Genomic DNA, 22,943 nt, shown 5'->3' with positions numbered 1-22,943 from the left:
TGCAGCTTATACGCTGTCTGGGGGTATTCTTACGGCGTGATCAAGTTCCTTTGCCGAGTTTCCTGATTTGATTCTTCCTCGGGCATTTCCATCGTTCTGATTGCGAGCAGTTCCGGCGTTTGTGAACCATTTGATGCGAGCCATTACCGTCTGGTGTATTGTCTACTGTTTCCCTTGATTTGCGCGGAACATCGACCTTTACTATTTCGCAGTGCTTATATAGTACAATATGTGGAGATCTTCGAGACAGTTGTTTCCTAGTCAGTAAGGCGAACTATGGTTCATGGTTCATAGACGACTACTATTTCCACCCGATGCTGATTTGCCTTTCGTGGTGGTTCTTAATCATGCTGATGATGTGAGCGTGGGAAAACGTCATACCCCGATCAGCCATGAGCGAATCCCCAGACAACGCGCCACCGGTTAAATCATAGCAGATCACCTATTTAAGACAGTCTCCTGCGCGTGAATTGTAGGTAGACGGCCCAATCCACACATTACTGTACATGCAAGTGCCTATCAATCAGTCTGTACAGCAATCATTCTTTCCGACCCAAGATGAGCATCGTCTTCCGCACGATCCCCACAACGAGGGCAGTGAACCCTTTCATCGCCTCCAGTTGTCGCCTTCAGAGATCCAACCTCCAGACATGGAGAGCCTACAGCCATAGTTCTTACGGTGGTGAGGGAGAAGCCGATGCTGAACCAAGCAAAGCCACTCGGGACCTAGAACATCCAGGTAAGTTGCCGACTCAGGAAATCAAGAGCCGGGTAGTAATAAAAGACAGGACCCCCTCCGCCAGACGTCAGCAAGGGCTCATCCGGATCTGCATCCCAAGGTTCTTCGCCAGAGTCCTCCGGCCAGACGTCACAGGGCAAAGAGTACGCAATCCCCAAGGAGACCTCCAATAAGGCGCATCCGACCATCACCGATGGCCGTCAGTCACCGAACGTGGATGACGCAGGGAACACGCGCGATAATGTCCCGGAGGATGTGAAGCGGCATAACAAAGAGATGGAGGAACGATATGACCGGCCGTACAATCAGATTGCGGACGAAGGCAAGGTGCACAAGGGGTTCTGGAGACGGCCGTAGATTCGGGTAGGTTGCTTGGTTTATTATTGTGTCTGGTTTGGTCAGTTGGCAATGGGCGCGAGATGTACCTGTCTGATTAGTAGTTAGTGTACGTTAATTCTGAATCATAGCCCCATATTCCCCAGTGGATGTACTCCGTATTGAAGATGATGACGGCCGGACGCGACGGTTGCATTCGGTCTGGCCACGTTATGCGAACGCGGATCTCCCGCGCCAAGCCAGTTGCGCTCAGGAGCAACCCCAATAACTCTCCCATCCATCCTCGGCCTCCCCTCCTCCTCTCCAACCCAACACCTGGCAATTGTCGCTTCCGATCCTCCTGGGCACAGTCTCTGGCATATTAGAGCTGTTCTACATTCGTTTTAAAAACCACAGACAATATGGGTGCCACCAAGAACAAGTATTCGGTCATTCTCCCGACCTACAATGAGCGGAGAAACCTCCCTATCATGTGCTGGTTGTTGGAGAAGACTTTCCGCGAGAAGTGAGTGACGAACGTCTTGACTTTTGAATTCCACCTTCAATTCCCTGCGAACCCCCCAGACTAATTGATTTCTCAAGTAACCTCGACTGGGAGGTAGTGATTGTCGACGACGGCTCGCCCGATGGCACCCTCGAAGTCGCGAAGCAGCTCCAGAAGCTCTGGGGCCCCGAACACATCAACCTGAGACCGCGCGCAGGCAAGCTGGGCCTGGGCACCGCGTATGTCCACGGCCTCCAGTTCGCCACGGGCAACTACATCATCATCATGGACGCCGACTTCAGCCACCACCCCAAGTTCATCCCGGAGATGATTCGCATCCAGAAGGAGACGGACGCCGACATCGTCAGCGGCACGCGGTACGCCAGCCGCGACGGTATCAAGGGCGGCGTGTACGGGTGGGATTTGTTCCGGAAGTTCACCTCGCGCACGGCCAACCTCATCGCCGATGTCATGCTGATGCCCGGCGTGAGCGACTTGACTGGTAGCTTCCGGCTGTACAAGAAGAGCGTGCTTGAGAAGGTCATCCACAGCACCCAGAGCAAGGGGTACAGTTTCCAAATGGAGATGATGGTCCGGGCCAAGGCCATGGGCTTCAAGGTTGCCGAGTGTCCCATCACGTTTGTGGATCGGCTATATGGCGAGAGTAAGCTGGGAGGCTCGGAGATTGTCGAGTATCTGAAGGGCGTGCTCAACTTGTGGTTGAGGGTTTGATTGTGGATTTGAGGAATGGCCGCGGATGAAGGGCCTGCCGGTTGATCGACTCTACTACCTATTTACTATACCCTGTCTCTTTCACTTCTTCTCTATTCCCTATGTCGATGTATATTACGTTCGCGAAGGCATGGATCCCACCGATTAATCCTCCTCGCCCGATCGTCTACCTAGATACCGTTCAAGTATTTCAGGACCCGCTCAACCAGCTCCTCCTGTCCCACGTCCTTAACGTTATGACTAGCCCCCGGGATCACCGCACTGTTATCATCCCAAGTGCCCTCTCCGCCGGCGTTCGTTGCCTTCTTCCACCGAGCCAGAAGCGCGTTCTTATCAACCCCAGGCACAGCAAACTCGTCTGCTCCGGAATACAGCGCCATGAGTCTGGACCGCAGCATTCCGCGCTTCGCAACCACTCCAAACGTCTCCGCGAGCCGCTGATCCGTCAGATCCGTGCTGAACAGATCGTCGTCCGCCGGATGCGCGGGGCTATCCGGGCTCGCGAGACTCAAGAACCGATACGCATTAATGGGGTTGTTGGACGGGAAGCCAAGGGTAGTGGTCAAGTTCAACGGCAAGACCTCACCGGGCACCTGGCGCCGGGCCATATCCACCAGCTGGTCGTACGTGGCTTTAAGCTCGGGGACGTCCCGGACCCCGCGCAGGAGCGAGTCGCGGTCCGACACGGGCGCCTGCATGATGGCGCCGTCCAGCGGCGGCCGCGGCTGGTGCGTCAATTCGTTCGCGTTGCCGACAGTGCTGTTCTGCGGCACGGGGTTCGGCGCGATCAGGTAATGCAGCACGTCCTGGCTGCCGGTCGAATGGCCCATCACCACGACCTTTGACTGCGGGGCGGATGCGCCCTTCACCCGGCGAACGTAGTCGACGCATTGGCCAATCTGCTCAATGTCCTGGTCCAGACTGCCCAAGCCCCAGCCCTTGTAGGAGGACGTGAGGACGAGATGGAACAGCGACCAGTCGGTCGTCTCAAGGGCCTTGGCGAGGGTGGTGACGTAGGGAACCGTCCCGAGGCCATCGGTCAATCCGCCGACGAAGAGGAGGCTGTTCGGCTTTGGAGTAGCCGGGGTAGATGTGTACTCGAATGCGACGAGACCAGCGGCCTAGTAGGTTGTCAGCTCTTGTCTTGCATGCGGCGCGGTCACGGTTAGCATACATATTGATGGAGGACTCCGGGGTGGGATAGGGCCATGATTGCGTCGTGAGGCAATTGTGTATGGGCTTGATGGTGGAAACGGTGACTATATATCTAGAAATGGCGGAGAGAAAGGGTGAGTGAAGGTATAGTCGTGCCTAGCATGAGTTGACGTTGCTACAGTCAGATCTTATACCTGGTTGTGGGGGCCATTGTACCTTGTCTGCTTAGTTACCTAGTAGGTGGGGTGATGCTTGTGAGCAAACAGGACTCCTTCTTCCCACACCAGGGGAACTCTACCTCCCGTTGTAGCCGAGAGTAAGCATGATGCTCACAGAGGCCAATCCGAATTTCAGAAGTCGTGAAATGATATCCCTAGTACGATAATGGTCAACATATAGAAGGAAAGCCAGCCCTCTGGCTGTCTCACCGCCTTCGGGCAGTATGCTGTGTGCTTGATTGGCAGTCCTCTTTCTCCTTCACTTGATCCATTCCAAATACTCCTCATGATGCTATAGAGCTACCTACAACATCAGATGCGCTTTATCCACAGCGGCAGTGGATGTTGATTCTTGATCCGTCTCTCGAGTCCTAGGTAGTCAATGAAGCGACGGGATGCCTCGTCCTCGCAGATCAAATCGCGGCGCAGTAGCCAAATATACTGACGATCCGTTCGAGATCGCGGGCGTCAGCGAAGAATCTGATACAGAAGCTAGAGCCTCGGGTCCAAAAAAGAAGACCCCGGCGCATAACGACAACTCTTCGGATGAAGAATTCGAGGCCCCGAATACTGAGGAAGAAGCCGACGATGACCAAGAAGAGTCCAGTGAGGAAATCATCCCAGAGAACGATGACGACAACCAACCTGGTTCGGAAGAGGATGAAGATGCTACTCCTCGCAAACTACTGGTCACCGCTGCAGCTCGAGTCAGAACTCCTAAGAAGCTAGCAGCTGATGGCACGGGTGCGCTGAAAGACAATGGCCCCCATTCAAGGGGTGTTTGGAACCCTGTCGACCATCTGGGCAAGCTGATTACCCTGCAAATGTCTTTCAGTGTCGACGAGAAGAGTCTGCTATCTGTCTTGTATGCTAGGGACCGATGGGCTAAAGGGTTGGATTCGGCTCTTCCAACCCGCTCTTCGCTGAATGATGATCGGGCAATCCCTACCTACACATACGGACCTACCTTTGGCGTTGAGCCTGATGAGTTAAAGAGGGAACAAACCCATGGCTGGGACTGGTATTATACAGACGATGTGGGCGGACGATTTCGAAAACGACAGCGGCTCGAGCCCCTGGAGGAAAAAGAGGCCCGGCGGGTGTATCTACCGCGGCCTAGGAAGGAGCACACTGTTTTTATGGGGCCGACTGACAACCAAAAGAAGTTCACTCTTGGACAGCACGACTCGATCAATTACGGTGAGGCTTGGAAGGAGTCCAAAAGCAAATCTTCTGCTACGCGGACAGAAAGAACCAAACAACGACAGGGTTGGCTTCTCAATTTAGGACAAAAAGTTCAATGTATGGGTTGGGCGCCCAACCACTCAGACATCACTCAGTACTTGGCCCTGGTGACACCTATCTCAGAAGAGCAAAAAGGAGAATACTCTGATCCGTTCAGCGATGCTGGGGCGCCGGCATTTCGGCCTTCTGCCCCTTATCCGTGCGCCTTGCAGCTTTGGTCCTTCAAGGCTCTACGAGGGAATTCATTGACCAAGGCCCTTGACATGGACTCACCTCCGCAGTTACGCTTGGGCTTGTGTACTAGCTGGGGTGATCTCAGACGGATGGCATGGTGTCCGATATCTCGGGCCTCACGGGACGAGGATGATGAAGATTCCTTGAAGACCATCGGATTGCTGGCTGGTATTTGGGGTGATGGTTATTTGCGAGTGCTTGACATCAAAACAAACCGTGACCCCAAGAGCACCGAATTCTGTAAGCTCAAAACATACAAGCCAAAAAGAGCTCACTCGGCTAACATGTAGCAGACAAGGTCCATGCACCAGCATTTGAAGCGAAACCTCCGTCAACGCTCTGCACATGCTTAGAATGGCTTTCCCCGACTGACATTGCCGTTGGCTGTGCCAATGGGTTTGTGGCTATATGGAGCATAATCCCGTCCGACGCCCTATCAACAAATCCACTCCCATACTTCTTTGAACCGATTCACTCGACCTATGTCCTCAGCATCACTTCTGCCTACCCAACGCACTCTCACTTGTTGGCCACAACTTCGATGGATGGGGAGACTCGGATGATATCAATCACCGATCCCCACAAAGATGTGGTTGACACGCCGCGCATGCGAATGGGTTCTCCTCATTTATCCTACTCCCCTATTCTACAGTCTTTCCTCTCGTCAGATGAGAATGATTTCGTGCGACTCATCACGGTCCGCCGATTCTTCAGCACCACTGCAATTGCGAAATTTCCTAGCACAATCTCTGCCCACGCGCCATCCAGTTCCTGGCATCCAAGTGCTCTATTTGGATGTACGGGCGGCGCAGTTATCGCGACCAACCCTTTGCGACGTATATTGCACTCTAAGGCGAAACAATGGCAGCAAACCTGGTTCACCCACGAATGGGTGCGAAGTGAGGAGACGGACAGCCCAGGTACCAGCAGATTCTTTGATGGATACCGCGCCGAGAGTACCAGCCTATTACGAAATATGATTGGAGACCCCAGAGTCGTCAATGGAGTGATGATGATTACGATCTATGAGGAGGGGACCCATGTCACCTCCCTCTGTTGGAACCCGAACCAGACGTGTGCGGGCTGGGCCAGTGCCGGTCTGGGATGTGGACTAGTTCGGATTGAGGATCTAGCTATAGATTGATTATGTCATTGGACGCCATTGTTATGCAATCTACTACGGATGACGATTCTCTGAGTGACTATTTCATATACCCACCGCCAAACCGCTTATGCACTGTGTTGTGAACATTGTGAAACGTTCAACCGTGGCGTATTCCACCGTCCTGCACGGTCGATCGATAGTGGCTGCGGTATCCAGTCTAAGGTGTCTGCTGGCTAATCGATAAATCCTGCCCAGTAGGATATGGAGCCCATGGGCTCAACTTTGCCGACAGCGGTGTGTGCGTAAAGGCAGTCCATTAGAGTGCCTACGAATACTGAGGCTGCCTAAGGAGGCCGAGTGCACGCAATTATGGACTACGTATATAATAGATGTGCATATAGCGGTAAACGGAGGAAGATCAACTCATAAGTTCCCTAGAGTACCATTACGCTCTTCCTGGTGGATCTAATTTGAACTCTAACGACAAAGACAAACTTTATCCCAATACAAGTGCATAATTCGAGCGTAGCACAACCTGAGCTTCTCTCAACAGCTAACATAAACAACCACGGTCCGAATCTAACTGCACGAGGGCATCGGAGGTTTATACCGGTGTTGACGTTGGCTTTTGACGTTGCCATGCCTGATTCTGCGCATAGCCTTCAATAGTCCCTGCGGGTCTGACGGTATACACAGGCCACGAAGATTACACCGCATCGTGGATCCTTTCTAATTCATCCTGATGCCGTTGAAGGAGTACGTCAGAACGAGACCCTTACTTAAGACGCCACAGCCGCAGGGTGGATCCCCCAGCCACATGCAGCTGCTTGGCATCGGTTTTATTTTTGGCTCTGCACTTACAGAGTACATCTTGTACACACTCCGACTCCGGTTATTCTGGCTGCCTAGACAATTGTCGCTGCCACACTGAAAAAAATATCTTCTTCTGTGCCAGTGCTAGCTCTGGAAGTGCTGGTTGTAGGACGATCTGGACTTGCGGTGGATGCCTAACGTCAGGAAAACGCTGTGGCTGGCAGTAGATGGATCCCCAGCCTCCTTTGACGGGATCGGCCAGAACATCGTGGATGCGCCAGCCTGCACATTTCGCTGCACCACGGGTCAGAGATGGGTCTGCTTGCCGTCAGATGATGGGACAGAACAAGATGGAACTGATAGTTGGACTAGTTGCTAGTCTTCAGGCTTTTCCATTGCTCTAGTCGCTGATCATAAATGAGGGCCTCCTCCCGCCTCTCTACTCCCTAACGCTTAAGACCATACTACTTACTACTGCAAATATTTTCTCTACGCACACAACGGAACATACGATCTCATTCAAGACAAAACACACCTACCTTCCTACCTGTTACGACCTTTTTTCCTCGAAATGCATTCAGCGCTTCTCCTTGTTCTCTCTTCCCTCGGGGCGCAGGCAGTCCCTCTCCTCAACCTTCGCACAAACCACACCATCCAACGCAGAGAAGAGCCGTACTCGATAGTCAACGTTGGCGATCAGCCAAACACAGATGTGCCTGCCATACAAACCGTCGTGGTTCCGAACCCTCCACAACCGCCTGTGACCATAACCGTGACGAACACTCCTTCGGCGACTCCGTCCCCATGCAGCAGTTCTGTACCGGGTAGCTACCCTCCTTGGCTTGCCGGATCTCTGCCGACCGGTGTGCCCACTGGAGAGTCCGGCATCTTGGCTCGGGCGTTCAACGTCACCGAGCGGTCAGCCAGGCAGCTCAGGAGGTCTGTCGTTGTCAACGGCACCGAATCCCGTGCCTTGTTTACTCGCCACAATGCCACCGAGCCCGAGCTTAGTACCAGGAGTGACGAGGCTGTCGAGCCTGCTTACAACAATGGCACCGCGTCCGGTCTCGGTGCGCGCCGCAACCTCGTCGGTTCCCGGCTCACTGCTCGCGGTAATGTCACTCTCGCTGAACGTGCCGCTGCCTCCACTCGCGGCTTGTTCAACACCACTGAAATGCGGGACACCAATGTCATGGCGCGCGGACTGAACAGTACCTCGCTGCATGCTTAAACCTTAGCCAAGTTGCCTTTTTTCGTTTCTGGGGTAATGCCGACAATGATTGATACGACCTGAACACTAGACTGGATGGATGACTTGACGGTTGATGGCGAATTTCGTTGTTTCTGACCTTGATATGATTTGAAAAGATGTGATGGACTATGATTATGTGGTACATTTGCACCTGGCGTTTATTGTCTTTTATTATGGATTGCTCTGTTTGTCTGGTTGCATTGTTTGCATCAATTGGATCTTCGAACGGTATGGTAGACTGCATTGAATTTTCGAGATATAGAGATTGCGAGGAGTATACTTTCCCATCAATTGATGAATTGGTCGAGTTGTATTGTGAGAAGTAAACGAGAAGTAAATAATCGTTCCGGAGAATGCGACGCTTACCCTATTTGGGATGCAGTACGTCAGTTTACATAATAAGGGCGCCTTAGTCACTCACTGCCACTTCCATCTTCCCCCAGTTGCATCGCATGTCCGCATTCCCTTCAACTGCCTCCTCTCCACTGTCTCGTATCTCTCCTCTCTCTCTCTCCTCCTGTCTATGGACCAGGAGCTGCCGACCTAAATCTTCTTCTCGCTCTCCCAATTGTCATTGAACCACCTCTCACCCCGCTCCCCGCCCCCTTCGCGAGCTCCCTTACCGCCCCGAACTCAGCCCGAACCGCATATCAAGCGTCATGGCCACCCCCATAACGGCGTCGGAGGACCAGAGCCGCCTCCTCGAGGAGGCATTGGGAGTAGTACGGCAACAGTCACAGATGATGCGAAAATGTCTCGAGACACCGGGGAAGTTAATGGATGCGCTCAAATGCGGGTAAGCTCGAGCTTCCGATCACCTCCCAGGCAACAGCGGAGATCGCGATCGCGCAGAGGGGACTAACCACCTTTCGTCCATTGAACTAGATCTACCTTGGTTTCCGAGCTTCGCACACCCAGCTTAGGTCCGAAACAGTACTACGAACTGTACATGGCCGTTTTCGATGCCTTGCGACACCTCTCCGTTTACCTGAAAGAGAACCATCCGGTGAACCACCTGGCCGACCTCTACGAGCTGGTCCAATATGCCGGCAACATCATCCCGCGACTTTATCTGATGATCACCGTGGGCACGGTATACATGTCGGTGGAGGATGCTCCGGTCAAGGAGATCATGAAAGATATGATGGAGATGAGCCGAGGTGTCCAGCATCCGATTCGTGGTCTCTTTTTGAGATACTATCTCTCCGGTCAGGCCAGAGATCATCTTCCCACCGGCTCTGGTGACGGACCGGAGGGCAACTTGCAAGACTCGATTAACTTTGTCTTAACTAACTTTGTGGAGATGAACAAGCTGTGGGTAAGACTTCAACACCAGGGTCCATCGCGGGAACGGGAGAGGAGGATGCAAGAGCGCCGGGAGCTGGAACTGCTGGTCGGCAGCAATATTGTCCGACTGAGCCAGTTGGTCGATCTTGAAGCCTACAAGTCCGGTATACTACAAGCGCTGCTGGAACAGGTTGTTCAATGCCGAGATGTCCTCGCTCAAGAGTATCTGCTTGAAGGTACGGAACACTGCAGGTATGACGTTTTGGAAATATAACACTAATATCCTTCCAGTCATCACAAAGGTCTTCCCCGACGAGTTCCATCTTCACACCCTGGACCTCTTGCTTTCGGCGATTGCACGACTCAATCCCCATGTGGACCTCAAGAAGATCGTCATAGGGCTTATGGACCGCTTGTCGGCTTATGCCGCGCGAGAGACTGAATCGTCCGTTGACCCAGAAAAAAGAAGGCAGACTGAGGAAGAAGCGGTCACCCGGCTCCTTGAAAACCTCAAGGTTTCCGAAGAAAATAAGAAGGAAGCGGCTGCGACAGACGCGGATGCAAACGCTGCGGAGAATGGGGTGGAGCAGGCCTCGGAGGAGCCGGAACAGACTACGGACCAGGCAGAGGCAGAGCCCACGGCAACTGAAAATGGGGATAAGGCGGAGCAGGCTGGAATTCCCTCCGACGTCAAACTGTACTCCATATTCTACGACCAGGTCGTCAACCTCATCAAGACTCGCGGACTTCCCATTCAGGACACCATGGCGCTGTTGGTCTCATTGGTCAATCTCGCGCTAAATACCTACCCCGATCAGCTTGAATATGTCGACCAGATCCTGGACTTCGCTACCAAGGAAACGGCCGAGTATGCTGATCATGCTGACTTGCACTCCGCGCCGACGCAGCAGAATCTCCTACACCTTCTCCTCGCACCCATCCGTTCATACGTTTCAATCTTTACGGCATTGGCGCTGCCTCACTATCTCCCATTATTGACATCGCAATCCTACCCCACGAGGCGATCAGTCGCTGGCGAGATCGCTCGCAACCTACTCAACCATCGGACCTTGATTACCACTACCGAAAACCTTGACCGTGTGTTACAGGCCTTGAGAGTACTAATCAAGGAAGGTGCGCAGCAGTCTATGGGCTACCCTGGGCTGCAGTCCCAGAGACGCGGTGAAACCGATGAGACCATTGAGGAGCAAGGGTGGCTTGCGAGATTAGTACATTTAATCCAAGCTCCCGAAAATGACACCCAGTTGAAGGTGAGTTTACAAAAGCTGGTTGTATCATATCATACTCTAACCCGTGAATGCAGCTGCTCCAAGCGACCCGCAAAGCGTACCTCGATGGCAACGAGCGGATCCGCTACACAACCCCAGCTCTCATAACTGCATCAATACGGTTGGCGCGTAAGCTCAAAGCGCGCGAACATTATGATGACAACTGGCAGTCCCAGTCATCGGCACTATACCGCTTCATGCACCAATGTGTCAACAACCTCTACCAGCGCGTGAATCCCGGGTGTGCCGATCTCGCATTGCGGCTGTTCGTCATGTGCGGCGAAGTAGCCGACCAGACAGGCTTCGAAGAGTTCAGTTACGAGTTCTTCGCCCAAGCCTTCACTATCTACGAAGATTCCATCAGCGACTCTCGTGCGCAATTCCAGGCCGTGTGCATCATCGCTGGTGCCCTTCACGGTACCCGGGGTTTCTCGAAGGAAAATTACGACACACTCATCACCAAGGCCGCCTTACATGGAAGCAAGCTCTTGAAGAAACCCGACCAATGCCGTGCGGTGTATCTAGCAAGCCACCTTTGGTGGGTTGTTGAGAACCCGCAACGAGGCGAGGAGGATGCAAAGAACGTAGGTCCCCCTAACCTGATCAATTGCCACCAGCATGTATCCCTAACTAACACCATTTAAGCTTTACCGCGACGGCAAACGCGTCCTTGAGTGTCTCCAGCGTGCGCTTCGCGTTGCGGATGCCTGCATGGATACCGCGGTGTCCGTGGAGCTTTTTGTTGAGATCCTGAACCGCTACGTCTACTACTTCGACCAGCAAAACGAGACCGTGACGACCAAGTATCTGAACGGCCTTATTGAGCTTATCCATTCGAATCTCCAGACCAACGAAGATGAGCCGAACCCCGGCCTGGAGGGTCCCAAACGCCACTTCGAGCGTACACTGGAATACATCCGATCCAGAGAATACGAGGGCGTGGTGACGGATCCGAGACAGTGAAAATGATTGTATGAAATGACGCGTCTTTCAGCTTGTGCTGTTCCTCCTATATTGTTGCCTGCTTTTCTGTCCTTCCTAGCCCGTTAACCCGTGTAAGATTTGATTCCCTTCTCCATTTTCGTGCGGTTATATAGGTGTATCATCATATTTTGTCGTCTATGTCGATACCGTATCATACCCCCTTCCTTGTGATGGTTGCGCAATGTCATCTATTGACTTATAAAATTCTACTTGTCAGTATCACGTGAGATGCCCATTACGGAGTACATAGTTTCATCATCCCAACAGATTTAGGAATACAACATCTTCACACGTTCCATTACAGGCAGGCAAAAGTATAAAAGGCTTTGACAAGTCACGGTATCTCTGTTTATTCAGTCTGCAGAATCGTGTAGTGAAGTCAGTTGAACGAACAGTCTGCTCAATTAGAACAAAAAGACGTGCACCGTCGCATCTCCAGGCGGAGGGGTTTCTACAGTGGACATTCTACGTAGTGAGGCATACCTCAATATCAGAAAATCAGGTGTGCGAGAGAACCGATCGATCATGCTATTAGTTAGCATGGAGATAACAGTGCTCCATGGAATGGCTGCATATTGCGCAAAGAGGAGGCCATGCATGACCGTGGTATTGACCCATAAACTCGACTCGAACAACCAGTGTGACGTGGAAAGAAACGATAGAGCGTTGCGAAAAGAAAACAAGACAAGCGGAACGACCATCAAGACGTGTTGCGAGAAGATTTGATAAGAAGACGTTAGGATTGATCAGAATGAATAAGACCATGACATGACGCTTGGACAGAAAACGGAGCAAAGAACAGCGAAAAGCAATAGAGGAAGCATTCCGGCAATCAATCATCATTCCCAAACCGTAGAAAGTCGAACAATAACAAATCCCCATCCACACTTAAGATGGGATGCTCATGTGCCGAAACGCCTTAGAAACCCGTTGGAGAAGAAAACTGCCGGAGGACAGATGGTGTGTTACCGATTCCGCCAAACGCCGGCATGCTGCTACTCGGGACTGGACTGCCAATCTCCCCAGGTACGATGCTCCCTCTGTGGCCTGAGGCAGCACTGTTGTTATCCGGTTCGAACTTGACAAACTCTCCCGTCTCGTCCTTCTTGATAGAGAACGATCCACCTCCATTCTGCGTGTTGCCTTCCGTGTCGCAAATATCTAGCATTTCCTTGAGTGGGATCGAAGGTTCGTTAGATGGCCGGAGCTGCTCCACCTGCTGCAGAACAATCTTCACATCATGATAACCACTTCCCGCCTTGGAGGAGCTCATCGTGTCAAGTTGCTTGCAAGCCTGAATCACCAAAAGCCGAATTGCGACGGGGCGTGATGTGTGCGCGCGATGATGACCACCTGAGCCAAATGCGTTATTGGACCAGCCGCTCCCTTGGAAGGGTCAGTAATTAGACAGAAACCGGCAACGAGTGCTGTACATACCATGTGCAGTTCCCCATGCCGGAGCTCCGGGGAAAGCGGACGAAACGAATGGGATCTGCGTGCCCCATGTGTTGGCCCCTACACCAGGGCCCATTGGAAAACCGCCGGGTTTAGATGCTACAAACAGTCAGTCATGAAGCATAATACATTGGGTGTAAAGCAAGGCGGCCTTACCAAGAGGATCTGGGAACAGAGACGGCGCACCGAAGCTGGCTCGCGTAGGCCCTGGCAGCGATCCTGGAGCCGTCGCACCAGGAAGAGACTGCGAGAGATTTGATGTGAACGGAATGTCCGTGTCATCCAGGAGGGCACTGCTGCCTAACTGGGCACTGAGGTTGTCGACATCACGCTGGGTGGCACGATTGGCGTCACTCTGCTCCTGCTGCGTGCTAGGCGGTCGTTTGATCGGACTGGGCCGCGAGATAGGGAAGGGTTGCGCATGCGGTTCAAGAGGCGAACGCTCGAATGACCCTGACGGTTGTCTAGAATGACCATGGGACATACCACCTTGGTGCGAAGCAAACGCTCCCGCAATCGGTTGCTGTGTATGGAACGGGAGACCAGGGGCTGCTTCAAGCGGGAATCCCCGACCGGGCGCTAGAGGCCGAGTGCCATTGATACCGGGGGGAATAGGGATTCCGTTAGGAGCCGGGAAACCTCGGAGTTGATTCATGAGCGGTCCAGAATGTGGCGGGTATGTAGGAAGTTCATGTCCGATCGGCGGCCGAGGAACCATGCCAGGCAAGCCGGGCGGATTTGACGGTAACCCAGCACTGGCAAACCCGGGAGGCAACGATCTGTTCACAGAGCCGAGAGGGGACAGCGGCGTGGAAGGTTGGGGGTGGTGAAGCATGGGCTGTTGTCCGTAACCTTGCTTGGAAGCCACACTGGAGGCTCCCGACGATTGAGATGGCGCCATTGACCGCGGAGAGATGGATGTGTGGAAAGGTTCCGTGCTAGCCTGCTGGGATCGCGGAGACGATCCGTGAGAGCCTTGTTGAGACGGCTGGCGAGCTTTGGCAGGAGTGGGAGCTTTAGGGACAGCAGGAGATGCGCTCTGAAGGTGCGGGGACTGAAGGTGGCTTGAGGATCCTTGCGGCTGCAAGTTCGCCGGGATAGGAACAGGTCCCAAGTGCGAGGTACGTTTCGTTTCGGGAGTCTCTTGGTTGGCCTTCTTCTGGTCCTCTTGGGCCTTGCGCTCTCGCTCTTCCTTGGCCTTCTTCTCCCTCAATTCGCGCTCCTCGCGCTCTTTTCGTCGAGCTTCTTCCCGTTTCTTCTTCTCCTGCTCCTTCTGCTCGCGGTGTTTTCGCTCTGCTTCGGCCTGTCTCTCTCGCTCTTCGCGCAGACGCCGCTGTTTCTCGGCTTCCTTGCGTGCGCGCTCTTCTTCCTGGGCTTTCCGCTCGGCCTCCCGTTTCTTCCTTTGCTCTTCTCGTTTTCTTCGCTGTTCCTCTAGCTTCTTCTCCTGCTCGGCTTTGGCAGCGGCCTCCTCGGCCGCCTTTTCAGCCTCGCGCCGGGCCTTTTCCTCCTCCTTGGCCTGTTTCTGAAGGCGCTTCTTCTCCTTCCTCTTCTCGGCTTCGCGGGCTTTCTTGGCATTCTTTTGTTCCGTTCGAGTCTGCTCCTCCATGAGCTCCTCGATTAGCTTCTGTTGGCGTTGCTCGGCGACTTTTTCTCGGTAGGCTGTTAACACACGCTGCTCAAACATTCGAGCGGCGAAGATCTGGAACATGCGTCGGCCTTCCTCCATGCGTTGTTCTTCCGTCATGGTGTCCTGCAAGACAGTTAGTCCACTGCCTAGGATGAACGGTGTACATTGGGGACCTACCATTTCGTCTTCGTCATAATCATCCTCCTCCTGACTGTCATACTCCTCGTCTTCCTCGTCATCGTAGTCTTCTTCGTCATATGGAGGATGATTATGACCGCTATGAAGGGACTGATGTGCTGCAGCTATATTGTACTGTGTATCTTCTTCGCGTTGCATCCGGCGCTCCGCCAATTGCTCCATCATGTCGATGAAATGCTTCCCATCGTTCTTTAATAGGTCATCTGCAACCGTAAGGATTCCGTCTGGCGTGGAGAAACAACGTTAGCTGGGACTCTAAGCGTGAACATAGAAGGAGTCAGTACTACCTTTTACAGTTAAGCTGTTTCCAAAAGCAAAGAAATCCGCACGAGCAGCACGGGTTTCTTCGTCTTCGAACTCATCGTCACTGTACGGCTCGTCATCGTCTTCTTCCTCATCATCGTAGTCCTCTTCCAGGTCTTCTTCGTCTTCAGTTATCTCGTGGATTCGACCCCTCGAGGGATGAAACTGTCCTTGGGTTCTCGTATGTTGACCGGGCGAACGCAACGGTGGTTGATATAAGCGAGGAGGCGGAACGATGGGCGAGCCCTTCTCGAATGACCCTTGGTTGTTGTTGGCGTACTGCTCGAGCTCCTCGTAATAGGCGTCGTAGAGCACTTCCAATTCCTCTTCGATAGCGGTCCTCTTTCGCCCGCACACCGTGCAACTGCATGAGTGTTTTTGCTGTTCCTTCATCTTCTTCAGCACCGCGTCTTTCTCGACCTTGACGAGTTGCCGCCGTTCCTCCTCGCCCAATTCAAGCCAGAAGGTCTTGATATTCTCCCGCTCTTCCTGCGTCGACGTGTTCCATATGCTACGGTCTTTGGCCGACTTGAGGATGGTGCGGGTGCCGAGATGAGGTGGCAGAGGCGGCGGAAGAGGGTGTGACATCGAAACGGAAGGAGTGGACAGAGGGGTGGAGCTTTCATCTCCGAGCGTCTGCGAGCCTGCACGACCTTTCTTTGCCTTCTTCTTCTTTTTGCGACCAGATGGTTTGGACGGGTGGCCGTCCGGGTTCGAGTGGTCCATGTGTTGTTCGCTGTGGTTGGAATACGCCTCATCAGCGTCTTGTTCATCCGACGCACGGCTGCCAGGCCCCGACTGACTGAGACTGCTATGGTCAGCGGGATCGGCGGGGGAGTCGGGGACGTGTCCATTCTCGAGCTGACGCTCCGCCGCCAAGCGAGCGGCCTGCTTCTGTCGGCGTTTCTGCTTCTTGCGGTTCACTGACGTCGGCTTTGAATCTGTCATGGAAGATGGGTAAGCGGTCTCGGCTGACGTATGGGCCGTGCCGTTCGTGGGACGCGAAGAGGCGGTCGACATCTGATCGGACGTGGTGGCCGGCGCGGCGGCCGACTTGGGGTGCTGTGACGGTGCCATGACGGTGGAGGTTGTTATCTGCGGGGGTGTTTCGAAGGGGAGATCGCGTAGCTAAGATCTCCTGCAGTGTTCCAACGCAACCACCATGCTAGTGGAGGACACAGACAGACCAGTCAGAAGGGGGACGAGAGATCGAACCGGGCACGAACAAAGCTCTCGGCGGGCGGGCTGTCGACGCGGACAATGAAAGGAGCCGACGGAGCCCGCTGGTGGGAAAGGACGAAAGGCGCAGTGGAAGCGGAACGCCGCGAGAGGTGGGCGGAGGAGAAGACAGGTGCACGGTGAGACGCCCAGGCCGACAAACGGGGAATGAGGGCGGAGAGGGGTGGAAAGGACCCGGGCCGCCGCACGACGAGGAGAGGGGGAGATGCGATGAAGACGGTTCCCCGGGGAGAGGGAGACAGGGCTGGGGGTCAAGCGTAGGAAGTGAGCGTATCGAGTGGAGGCGAATGGGAACGTTGAGGGCGTACAGGCGCAGGGCCGGGTCGAGATTGATGAACGAAACGATGGAATGGATGGGTTTGGATCTTGACGCCGGGCGTTGATGGTTGGTCGACCGCAATGGGATTAGCCGCCGCAAGCGAGGGTGCAGCCTGGAGAGTCAGGCACCAAGGCCGGTGTTATGTAATGCAATGCGGTGCGGACTTGGTGCCTGGGTGCCTGGGTGCCTGGGGGTCTCGTCGATCTCCATACTTTTTCTATCAATAGAAAGGAGCAATATGTAGTCTCACGCTGAGTAGTATGTCGCTCAAACAAAGAGGACCCGGGCGAATATTGGCTTTATCTGGTGGTAAGGAATGCAGCTTCATTCATCTTCTCATACTCTTTGTATACTTCGTTGTCTCATTATCGAATCCATCCTTCATTCTGACATGACGTGGAGGTACCCTGTCCCCGCAGAGCGGGGCGCCTAAAGAACCGATATAGGAGGTATACTATAGTTAGTTACTCTGTACGGAACACTGTGTACATACTACGATGCATCCAAGATATCCGGTGGAGGTGGAGGAGCCTCTATCGGCATCTCCGGGACTCAGCATCAGCATGGGATCCCCTCGAACAGGAACAGAAACACCAAGACACTGATATTGGGGCTAGAACTAATAGAAAAAAGGGATCAAACCATTTAGTCTCGCCCGTCTGAGACACATCTCTAACCTTAGTAACAAGTGGATGAAGCTCAGCTGTGCCATCTTCCGGTCGATCTGATCCTTTGGTTTGATTATGTTCCCTGTTCAGTTATGACCGGTGGACAATGGGATTATTCACTGCTTAGTAGATACTATAATTATCATGAATGCTTCTATTTAATTCTCCGTCTGCCGTCCCTTCCTCCCCCATGATTCAGCTTCTCTTCTTCTGTACCTGAAGAACGTGGATATCCCCTGACCAGCTAACCGCGAGTCCGTCAGCCTCATCTCGACCGCCTTCCGCCCGTTTAGGGGGCCATTCTTATTGATCTCCATCCCGTTGTTGACGGCGGCTGCTGCGCCTCCTCATTCTTACTCTGACTCCTCTCCTGAATAATTCTCTCCTGCCCCTCTGTCTGTCTGTCAATCAATCAATCAATCAATCGTTAATCTCCAATCTTCTGTGCTTCCTGTGCATAAAGGAAAGAAAAAGAAAAGAAACGAACCGAGAGTGGGTGTGGTGCCTAGACTTAGTTCCCCCTCAGTGCCGAATTTCCCACGGGGTCCATTCACCACATCGGCGCGCCTCACTATTCTCTCTCCTTCTCCGCCTCCTTTTCCTCCTCCATTCTCTCGGACGACAAGGCTATTCGTCGTCTCCCACCCCATTGTCGACCATGGCCCAACAACAGAACGACAATGTCATGCGAAGGTACGTGCGACACGCCGATGGAGACAGGGACCCTGGGTGACGGTCTGGATCTGCTCCGTCGATCCGCATCAACTTCACGACGTGCCCCTCCCGTGGGCGTGGATATCGATTCGGCCGCCTCGCTCTCCCCGTTGCCATCTTCATTTCCCAACCGCTCGAGCCTCCCCATCGCTGACGGAATTTCATAGGAAACTGGTCATCATCGGCGATGGTGCCTGCGGGAAAACTAGTCTTCTGAGCGTCTTCACCCTCGGGTATTTCCCAACAGTAAGGAGTCCTCCCCATGCAAGGAAGATGGGTTCACTAACTTGGCCGTTTTCTGCGTGTCGCAGCACTATGTCAGTACTCCCGATATCGTCTTCCACTCTGTCCTCGTTTGACGCACGTGCCTAACCCTCCCCCAATGGTTACAGGTCCCGACCGTTTTCGAGAACTATGTGACGGATTGCCGAGTGGACGGTCGATCGGTACAATTGGCGTTGTGGGATACAGCCGGTCAGGAAGACTACGAGCGACTACGTCCGCTGGCATATTCACAGGCTCACGTCATTCTGATCGGGTTCGCTGTCGATACCCCGGATTCGTTGGAGAACGTGAAGCTGAAGGTTTGTCATTGGGAACAATTGCCGTCCAGGTTACAGCATCTGCTGACGATAGGCACCGTGTAGTGGATCGAAGAGGCCAACCACCGCTGTCCGGACGTCCCCATCATTCTGGTCGGACTGAAGAAGGATCTCCGCGATGACCCGCTCGCGCAGGAAGAGATGCGAAAGAAGTCGTTGAGGTTCGTGTCGACGCGCGAAGGCAGCGATACAGCGACGCAGATCGGGGCGCGAAAATACCTCGAGTGCTCCTCGCTCACAGGCGAAGGAGTGGACGACGTCTTCGAGGCCGCCACTCGCGCCGCGCTGCTCAAATTCGACAAGCGGAAAAGCTCCTGCTGCATCGTACTATGACGGAAGGCGCCACTATGACGCTCTGTGATATATACGTTCTGGACGAAAGTCCGTCATATTTGTTGGCCCCTGAAAGATTCACGTCTCACCAGGGCTGTTAGATTGCACTTTTACAAAAGGGGGGACGGAAGCGGTTGACGACTGTTGAACTATATCTTGCATCACTGGCGTTTGGGTGGATGTTTCGAACTCTTGCCGTCCTTTATTTCTGCCTGTGTCTACCATGCTCTTTCCTTTGTCATCTATGGTGTGTCTTTCGTCGATGTTTTGATTCACACTCTGGAGCACATGCTTGGCAACTTTATACACGATACTCAGGCGCACTCCGACATTCTCTCATTTGATTTTGGAGCGACTCGCTTCTTCATGATCCTGTCCATCAGTTCATTCCCTCTAGCGATCTGTTACTATGTCACTGTTGATATGATGGTAATCTATCTTCCATTCGGAACCGTAACACACCCTCCAACAAGAATACACAAAGCAAGACCATCGGTCCTAGCGAGTTATAGTACATGCAATACATACAGCGAGAGAAACGAAACCAGGGCCTACGCCCTCCCCTCCTAAACGAACCACACCGTTGAACTACCAAACCAAACAATTACTTCCTCTCCGGCCGCTTCCACTCATGATTCCACCCGTCCTTGGGCGGATTCTCCGTCTGCAAGCGCCCATACTCGATCGGAAACAGATCGCGGAACACGCCCGTCTTGATCATCGACTTGCGGAACAGCCGGCCGCCGTCGCCGGCGCCCGTGCGGAGCTCCTCACACGCCGCCTGCATCGACTGCCACTGGCGCTGCAGCTCGAGCTGCTGCGCGCGGCGCTGCTGCGCCTGGTACAGCTGCCACGCGCGGTGGATGGTCCAGTGGCGGAGGTAGCGGGTTCGCGAGAAGCGCAGCGGGCGCGGCGTGAGCGGGTGCCAGAGGAAGTAGCGGATGAGCGCTGATACATGTCTTGTTAGCTGTTTCTGTAGTCGGGTTTTTCATGGAGATCTGGGGGGAGCAGGGAGCTGAGAGCGAGGATCACGTACTGACGCGCCGGTCGCCCCGGGGTGCGTTTCCCTTTCTCTTTAGGAGGGCATTGGTTGTCGAGAAGGGTCTGGCGGTCTGCTGCTGGAGAGCGGAGGTGACGGGCCCGCGAGGAGATTTGGTCTCGCTGCTGAGGCGGCTGACAATGGGGCGCGCGGGCGTCTGCGAGATGGGGATTCGGAAGACGTTCGCCAGGGAGGCGAGCACTGGTGAAAGGGGCCGCATGGTTGGAGGATGTGGACTGGGGGATTGGGGGTCTGGATGGTTTCCCTGAGGTGTGAAACTCGCCGGGTGGAAACTTTGGTGTTTAGCCGCGCGCTAAAAGTTCGGGTCTGTAGGCGCGGCAGATACGCAAGCCCCAGTATGGGTATGGGTCCATGATTCGATTTTTCATCAAAGAAAATATCTACCTAGTTACCTATGTACTAGTCGTAGGTATACTTTGTAGACTTCCGTTTCAAACCCTGTTGGAGTCATAACTCGTGAATTTGCCTAGCGAGTTGCCGCTATCCTATCGTGAAGACATTGCATTACAAGAAAGAGTGTATCGTCCATTATTATCTCGTGAAAAGGAAGGAGAGGAAAGAATGAAAAACGCCCATGAATGCTTCGTTAGAATATCGTCAAGGAAAGTTAACCCGCATCCGACCACATGTCCATACAGCCTCAACCCACGACTTGCTTCTTCGTGCGATCATAATTCAGCACTCGGCGTCGTCGATGCGTCTGCGCTAGCTTCCACCGGCAGTAGAGCACCAATGCGTCTTTCAAAAGCACAAACACGCAACCCCCAACGACCGTGCGACCCCATCTCGTCTGCAAAAGTCCCGGTCGACTCCGTTCCAGCGTCGACGCCGTGGTCCAGGACTTCGGCAGGACATATTTAAGTAGGCCGCCCATCGAGGCTGAGATCGCGGGGAATGCTAGTGAGCCAAGGATGATATCGGAAAGACTGACAGACTCATGGATGAAGTCTTCCCGGCGACCGAGGAGAGCCTGCGCGTTTGCGCCCACGCCCTGATTCTGTCCTCGTTGGCCGTTGTTTGCTTGGTTGTTTGCTTGACCTTCCATGTTGCGCAATCCCAGGGCTGCTTGCGGCCCATTGTTATTGAAGTTATTTTCCATTCCAAGCTGCCATTGCAAATCAATCTCCATCACCACCTGCTGATCCTGCGCTGGCTCGGGATGCTCTGGAGGCGCATTGTCATCGAACTCGTTGATATCCGACTGCCGCGGCTGCACCTCTGCAATCCACTTGCGCTCCAGCTTGCCAAACAGCCGGTCGTAGAGAGCGGTGTAGAAGCTCTTGACGTACGGAAGGGCTGCAAACGTCATTGCGGCACTGGGCGGCCACAGGTCGAGGTCGGGCTCCTGGCCGGGGTGGTGTGTGGCGAAGAAAAGAACAGGGATCACGGGGAGTAGCCCTTCGGCGTAGCGGGTGCGTCCGAAGATCAATACGAGGGGGATGAAGGGTATCCCGAGGTTTATGCCCGGATTCCAGGACCCTTCGGTGGGCACTTCCATAATGCGACGCGCCTCTTCTGTCCCAAAGACAAAGTACATCGAGTAGACTCCATGCGCACAGCACCCGGCCCAGACCGTCCCCGCCAGGGTGAACACCATTCCCGGAAGCACCAGATTATCGGCAATGCGCTCAAACATGCGGACGACATCGACAATGTAGCTCCGGGGGCGGGAAACGACGATCTCGGACTTGCATTGGGGACATAACATCTTTGCGTTCTGGCCGTGTTGCTTCCGGGACCGGGGGTTTTCGAGATCGGCGAGCCAGTCGAGGAGGCAGGCTTCATGGGCGGTCAGAGCGCAGGGGCATGGCGAGCGCCAGTCCGAATTCAACGGCGAATCCTCTGTCTCGTCGGTATAGCATATCCAACACTTGCGGGGTTCGTATGATGAATCCACCGGCGCCGCACTCTGGGAGGGGGATTTGCTCTGCGGCGTCTCAGCTGCCGGTGGTCTGTTGAGGAAGACAGTTTCATTGTCATCCAAGGATTCGGCCGAAGGGGCGTCCATATCCTCTGAGGCAACTCGTTCGTCCCGAGCGGTTGGGGTCGCGTTGTCGGACCGTGTCCTGCCTGCGGAGGCCGAGAAACCCGGCACCGAAGCCATAGTAGCAAGGGGAAGATAAGCTCAGCGACACGGACGTGTGTTCAAGATAGAGATGAAACAGGGAGAGATCCCAAATCAATAGCAGTAACAAACTAAAGGGAAGAAGGAGGAGGCAACATTGTGCGACGAAGTGAAGTAAGTGGGTTGAGTCATGAGAATCATGGAGCCATGGGAAAAGAGGAGAGACGGGGAAATGAGGGAACGATGGAGCCGTTTAGTCAGTCCGTCTGCCCTACAGGCTGCCAAGTTCGATTTGCTCGGATCCGAACCGCGGCTGGCGGAGGGTCACGTGAACTGCGTCATGCTACGGTCAGCATCGCCAACGGTTGACGGTTCAGGGACCGTTCGTTGATGGCGTGCTCTACCATGGTGATGTTGCCAGATCAATCTCCACTATGCCATCCAACGACGGAGGCTCTCGTTTCCACGGTTTCAAATAGACAAAATC

At 53.9% G+C, this 22,943-nt stretch overlaps 9 protein-coding genes across 9 annotated transcripts; 5 read left to right on the top strand and 4 right to left on the bottom strand.

Annotated features, from left to right (window-relative positions):
* Positions 1–558: 558 nt before the first annotated feature.
* On the top strand, positions 559–1,096 carry ATEG_04574 (uncharacterized protein; the record flags this gene model as incomplete). Its single annotated transcript, XM_001213752.1, has 2 exons — positions 559–739; positions 840–1,096. 2 exons carry the CDS (start codon positions 559–561, stop codon positions 1,094–1,096), a joined length of 438 nt encoding a protein of 145 aa, XP_001213752.1.
* Positions 1,097–1,652: 556 nt separating this feature from the next.
* On the bottom strand, positions 1,653–3,501 carry ATEG_04573 (uncharacterized protein; the record flags this gene model as incomplete). Its single annotated transcript, XM_001213751.1, has 4 exons — positions 1,653–2,210; positions 2,410–2,457; positions 2,516–3,412; positions 3,466–3,501. The coding sequence occupies 4 exons, from the start codon at positions 3,499–3,501 to the stop codon at positions 1,653–1,655; spliced, it is 1,539 nt and encodes a 512-aa protein (XP_001213751.1).
* A 558-nt stretch (positions 3,502–4,059) lies between these two features.
* On the top strand, positions 4,060–6,287 carry ATEG_04572 (transcription factor TFIIIC subunit TFC6; the record flags this gene model as incomplete). Its single annotated transcript, XM_001213750.1, has 2 exons — positions 4,060–5,383; positions 5,437–6,287. The coding sequence occupies 2 exons, from the start codon at positions 4,060–4,062 to the stop codon at positions 6,285–6,287; spliced, it is 2,175 nt and encodes a 724-aa protein (XP_001213750.1).
* A 1,345-nt stretch (positions 6,288–7,632) lies between these two features.
* On the top strand, positions 7,633–8,639 carry ATEG_04571 (uncharacterized protein; the record flags this gene model as incomplete). The annotated part of the gene is made up of 3 exons (XM_001213749.1): positions 7,633–8,272; positions 8,430–8,541; positions 8,576–8,639. The coding sequence occupies 3 exons, from the start codon at positions 7,633–7,635 to the stop codon at positions 8,637–8,639; spliced, it is 816 nt and encodes a 271-aa protein (XP_001213749.1).
* A 333-nt stretch (positions 8,640–8,972) lies between these two features.
* ATEG_04570 (vacuolar protein sorting-associated protein 35) lies at positions 8,973–11,852 on the top strand (the record flags this gene model as incomplete). The annotated part of the gene is made up of 5 exons (XM_001213748.1): positions 8,973–9,109; positions 9,199–9,836; positions 9,892–10,871; positions 10,925–11,473; positions 11,535–11,852. 5 exons carry the CDS (start codon positions 8,973–8,975, stop codon positions 11,850–11,852), a joined length of 2,622 nt encoding a protein of 873 aa, XP_001213748.1.
* Positions 11,853–12,792: 940 nt separating this feature from the next.
* ATEG_04569 (putative stress response protein Nst1) lies at positions 12,793–16,533 on the bottom strand (the record flags this gene model as incomplete). The annotated part of the gene is made up of 6 exons (XM_001213747.1): positions 12,793–13,259; positions 13,311–13,427; positions 13,485–15,078; positions 15,133–15,377; positions 15,441–16,258; positions 16,385–16,533. The coding sequence occupies 6 exons, from the start codon at positions 16,531–16,533 to the stop codon at positions 12,793–12,795; spliced, it is 3,390 nt and encodes a 1,129-aa protein (XP_001213747.1).
* Positions 16,534–18,340: 1,807 nt separating this feature from the next.
* rho2 (putative Rho GTPase Rho 2) lies at positions 18,341–19,331 on the top strand (the record flags this gene model as incomplete). The annotated part of the gene is made up of 4 exons (XM_001213746.1): positions 18,341–18,375; positions 18,564–18,642; positions 18,789–18,980; positions 19,044–19,331. The coding sequence occupies 4 exons, from the start codon at positions 18,341–18,343 to the stop codon at positions 19,329–19,331; spliced, it is 594 nt and encodes a 197-aa protein (XP_001213746.1).
* A 314-nt stretch (positions 19,332–19,645) lies between these two features.
* ATEG_04567 (mitochondrial 54S ribosomal protein mL40) lies at positions 19,646–20,590 on the bottom strand (the record flags this gene model as incomplete). The annotated part of the gene is made up of 4 exons (XM_001213745.1): positions 19,646–19,703; positions 19,794–19,829; positions 19,940–20,279; positions 20,368–20,590. 4 exons carry the CDS (start codon positions 20,588–20,590, stop codon positions 19,646–19,648), a joined length of 657 nt encoding a protein of 218 aa, XP_001213745.1.
* A 441-nt stretch (positions 20,591–21,031) lies between these two features.
* ATEG_04566 (RING finger domain protein) lies at positions 21,032–22,495 on the bottom strand (the record flags this gene model as incomplete). The annotated part of the gene is made up of 1 exon (XM_001213744.1): positions 21,032–22,495. One exon carries the CDS (start codon positions 22,493–22,495, stop codon positions 21,032–21,034), a length of 1,464 nt encoding a protein of 487 aa, XP_001213744.1.
* Positions 22,496–22,943: the final 448 nt, after the last annotated feature.

This window comes from Aspergillus terreus, genomic scaffold (genome assembly GCF_000149615.1).
Source record: "Aspergillus terreus NIH2624 scaffold_6 genomic scaffold, whole genome shotgun sequence".
Lineage (NCBI taxonomy): Eukaryota > Fungi > Ascomycota > Eurotiomycetes > Eurotiales > Aspergillaceae > Aspergillus > Aspergillus terreus.
This window is presented reverse-complemented; position numbering and strand designations above follow the sequence as displayed.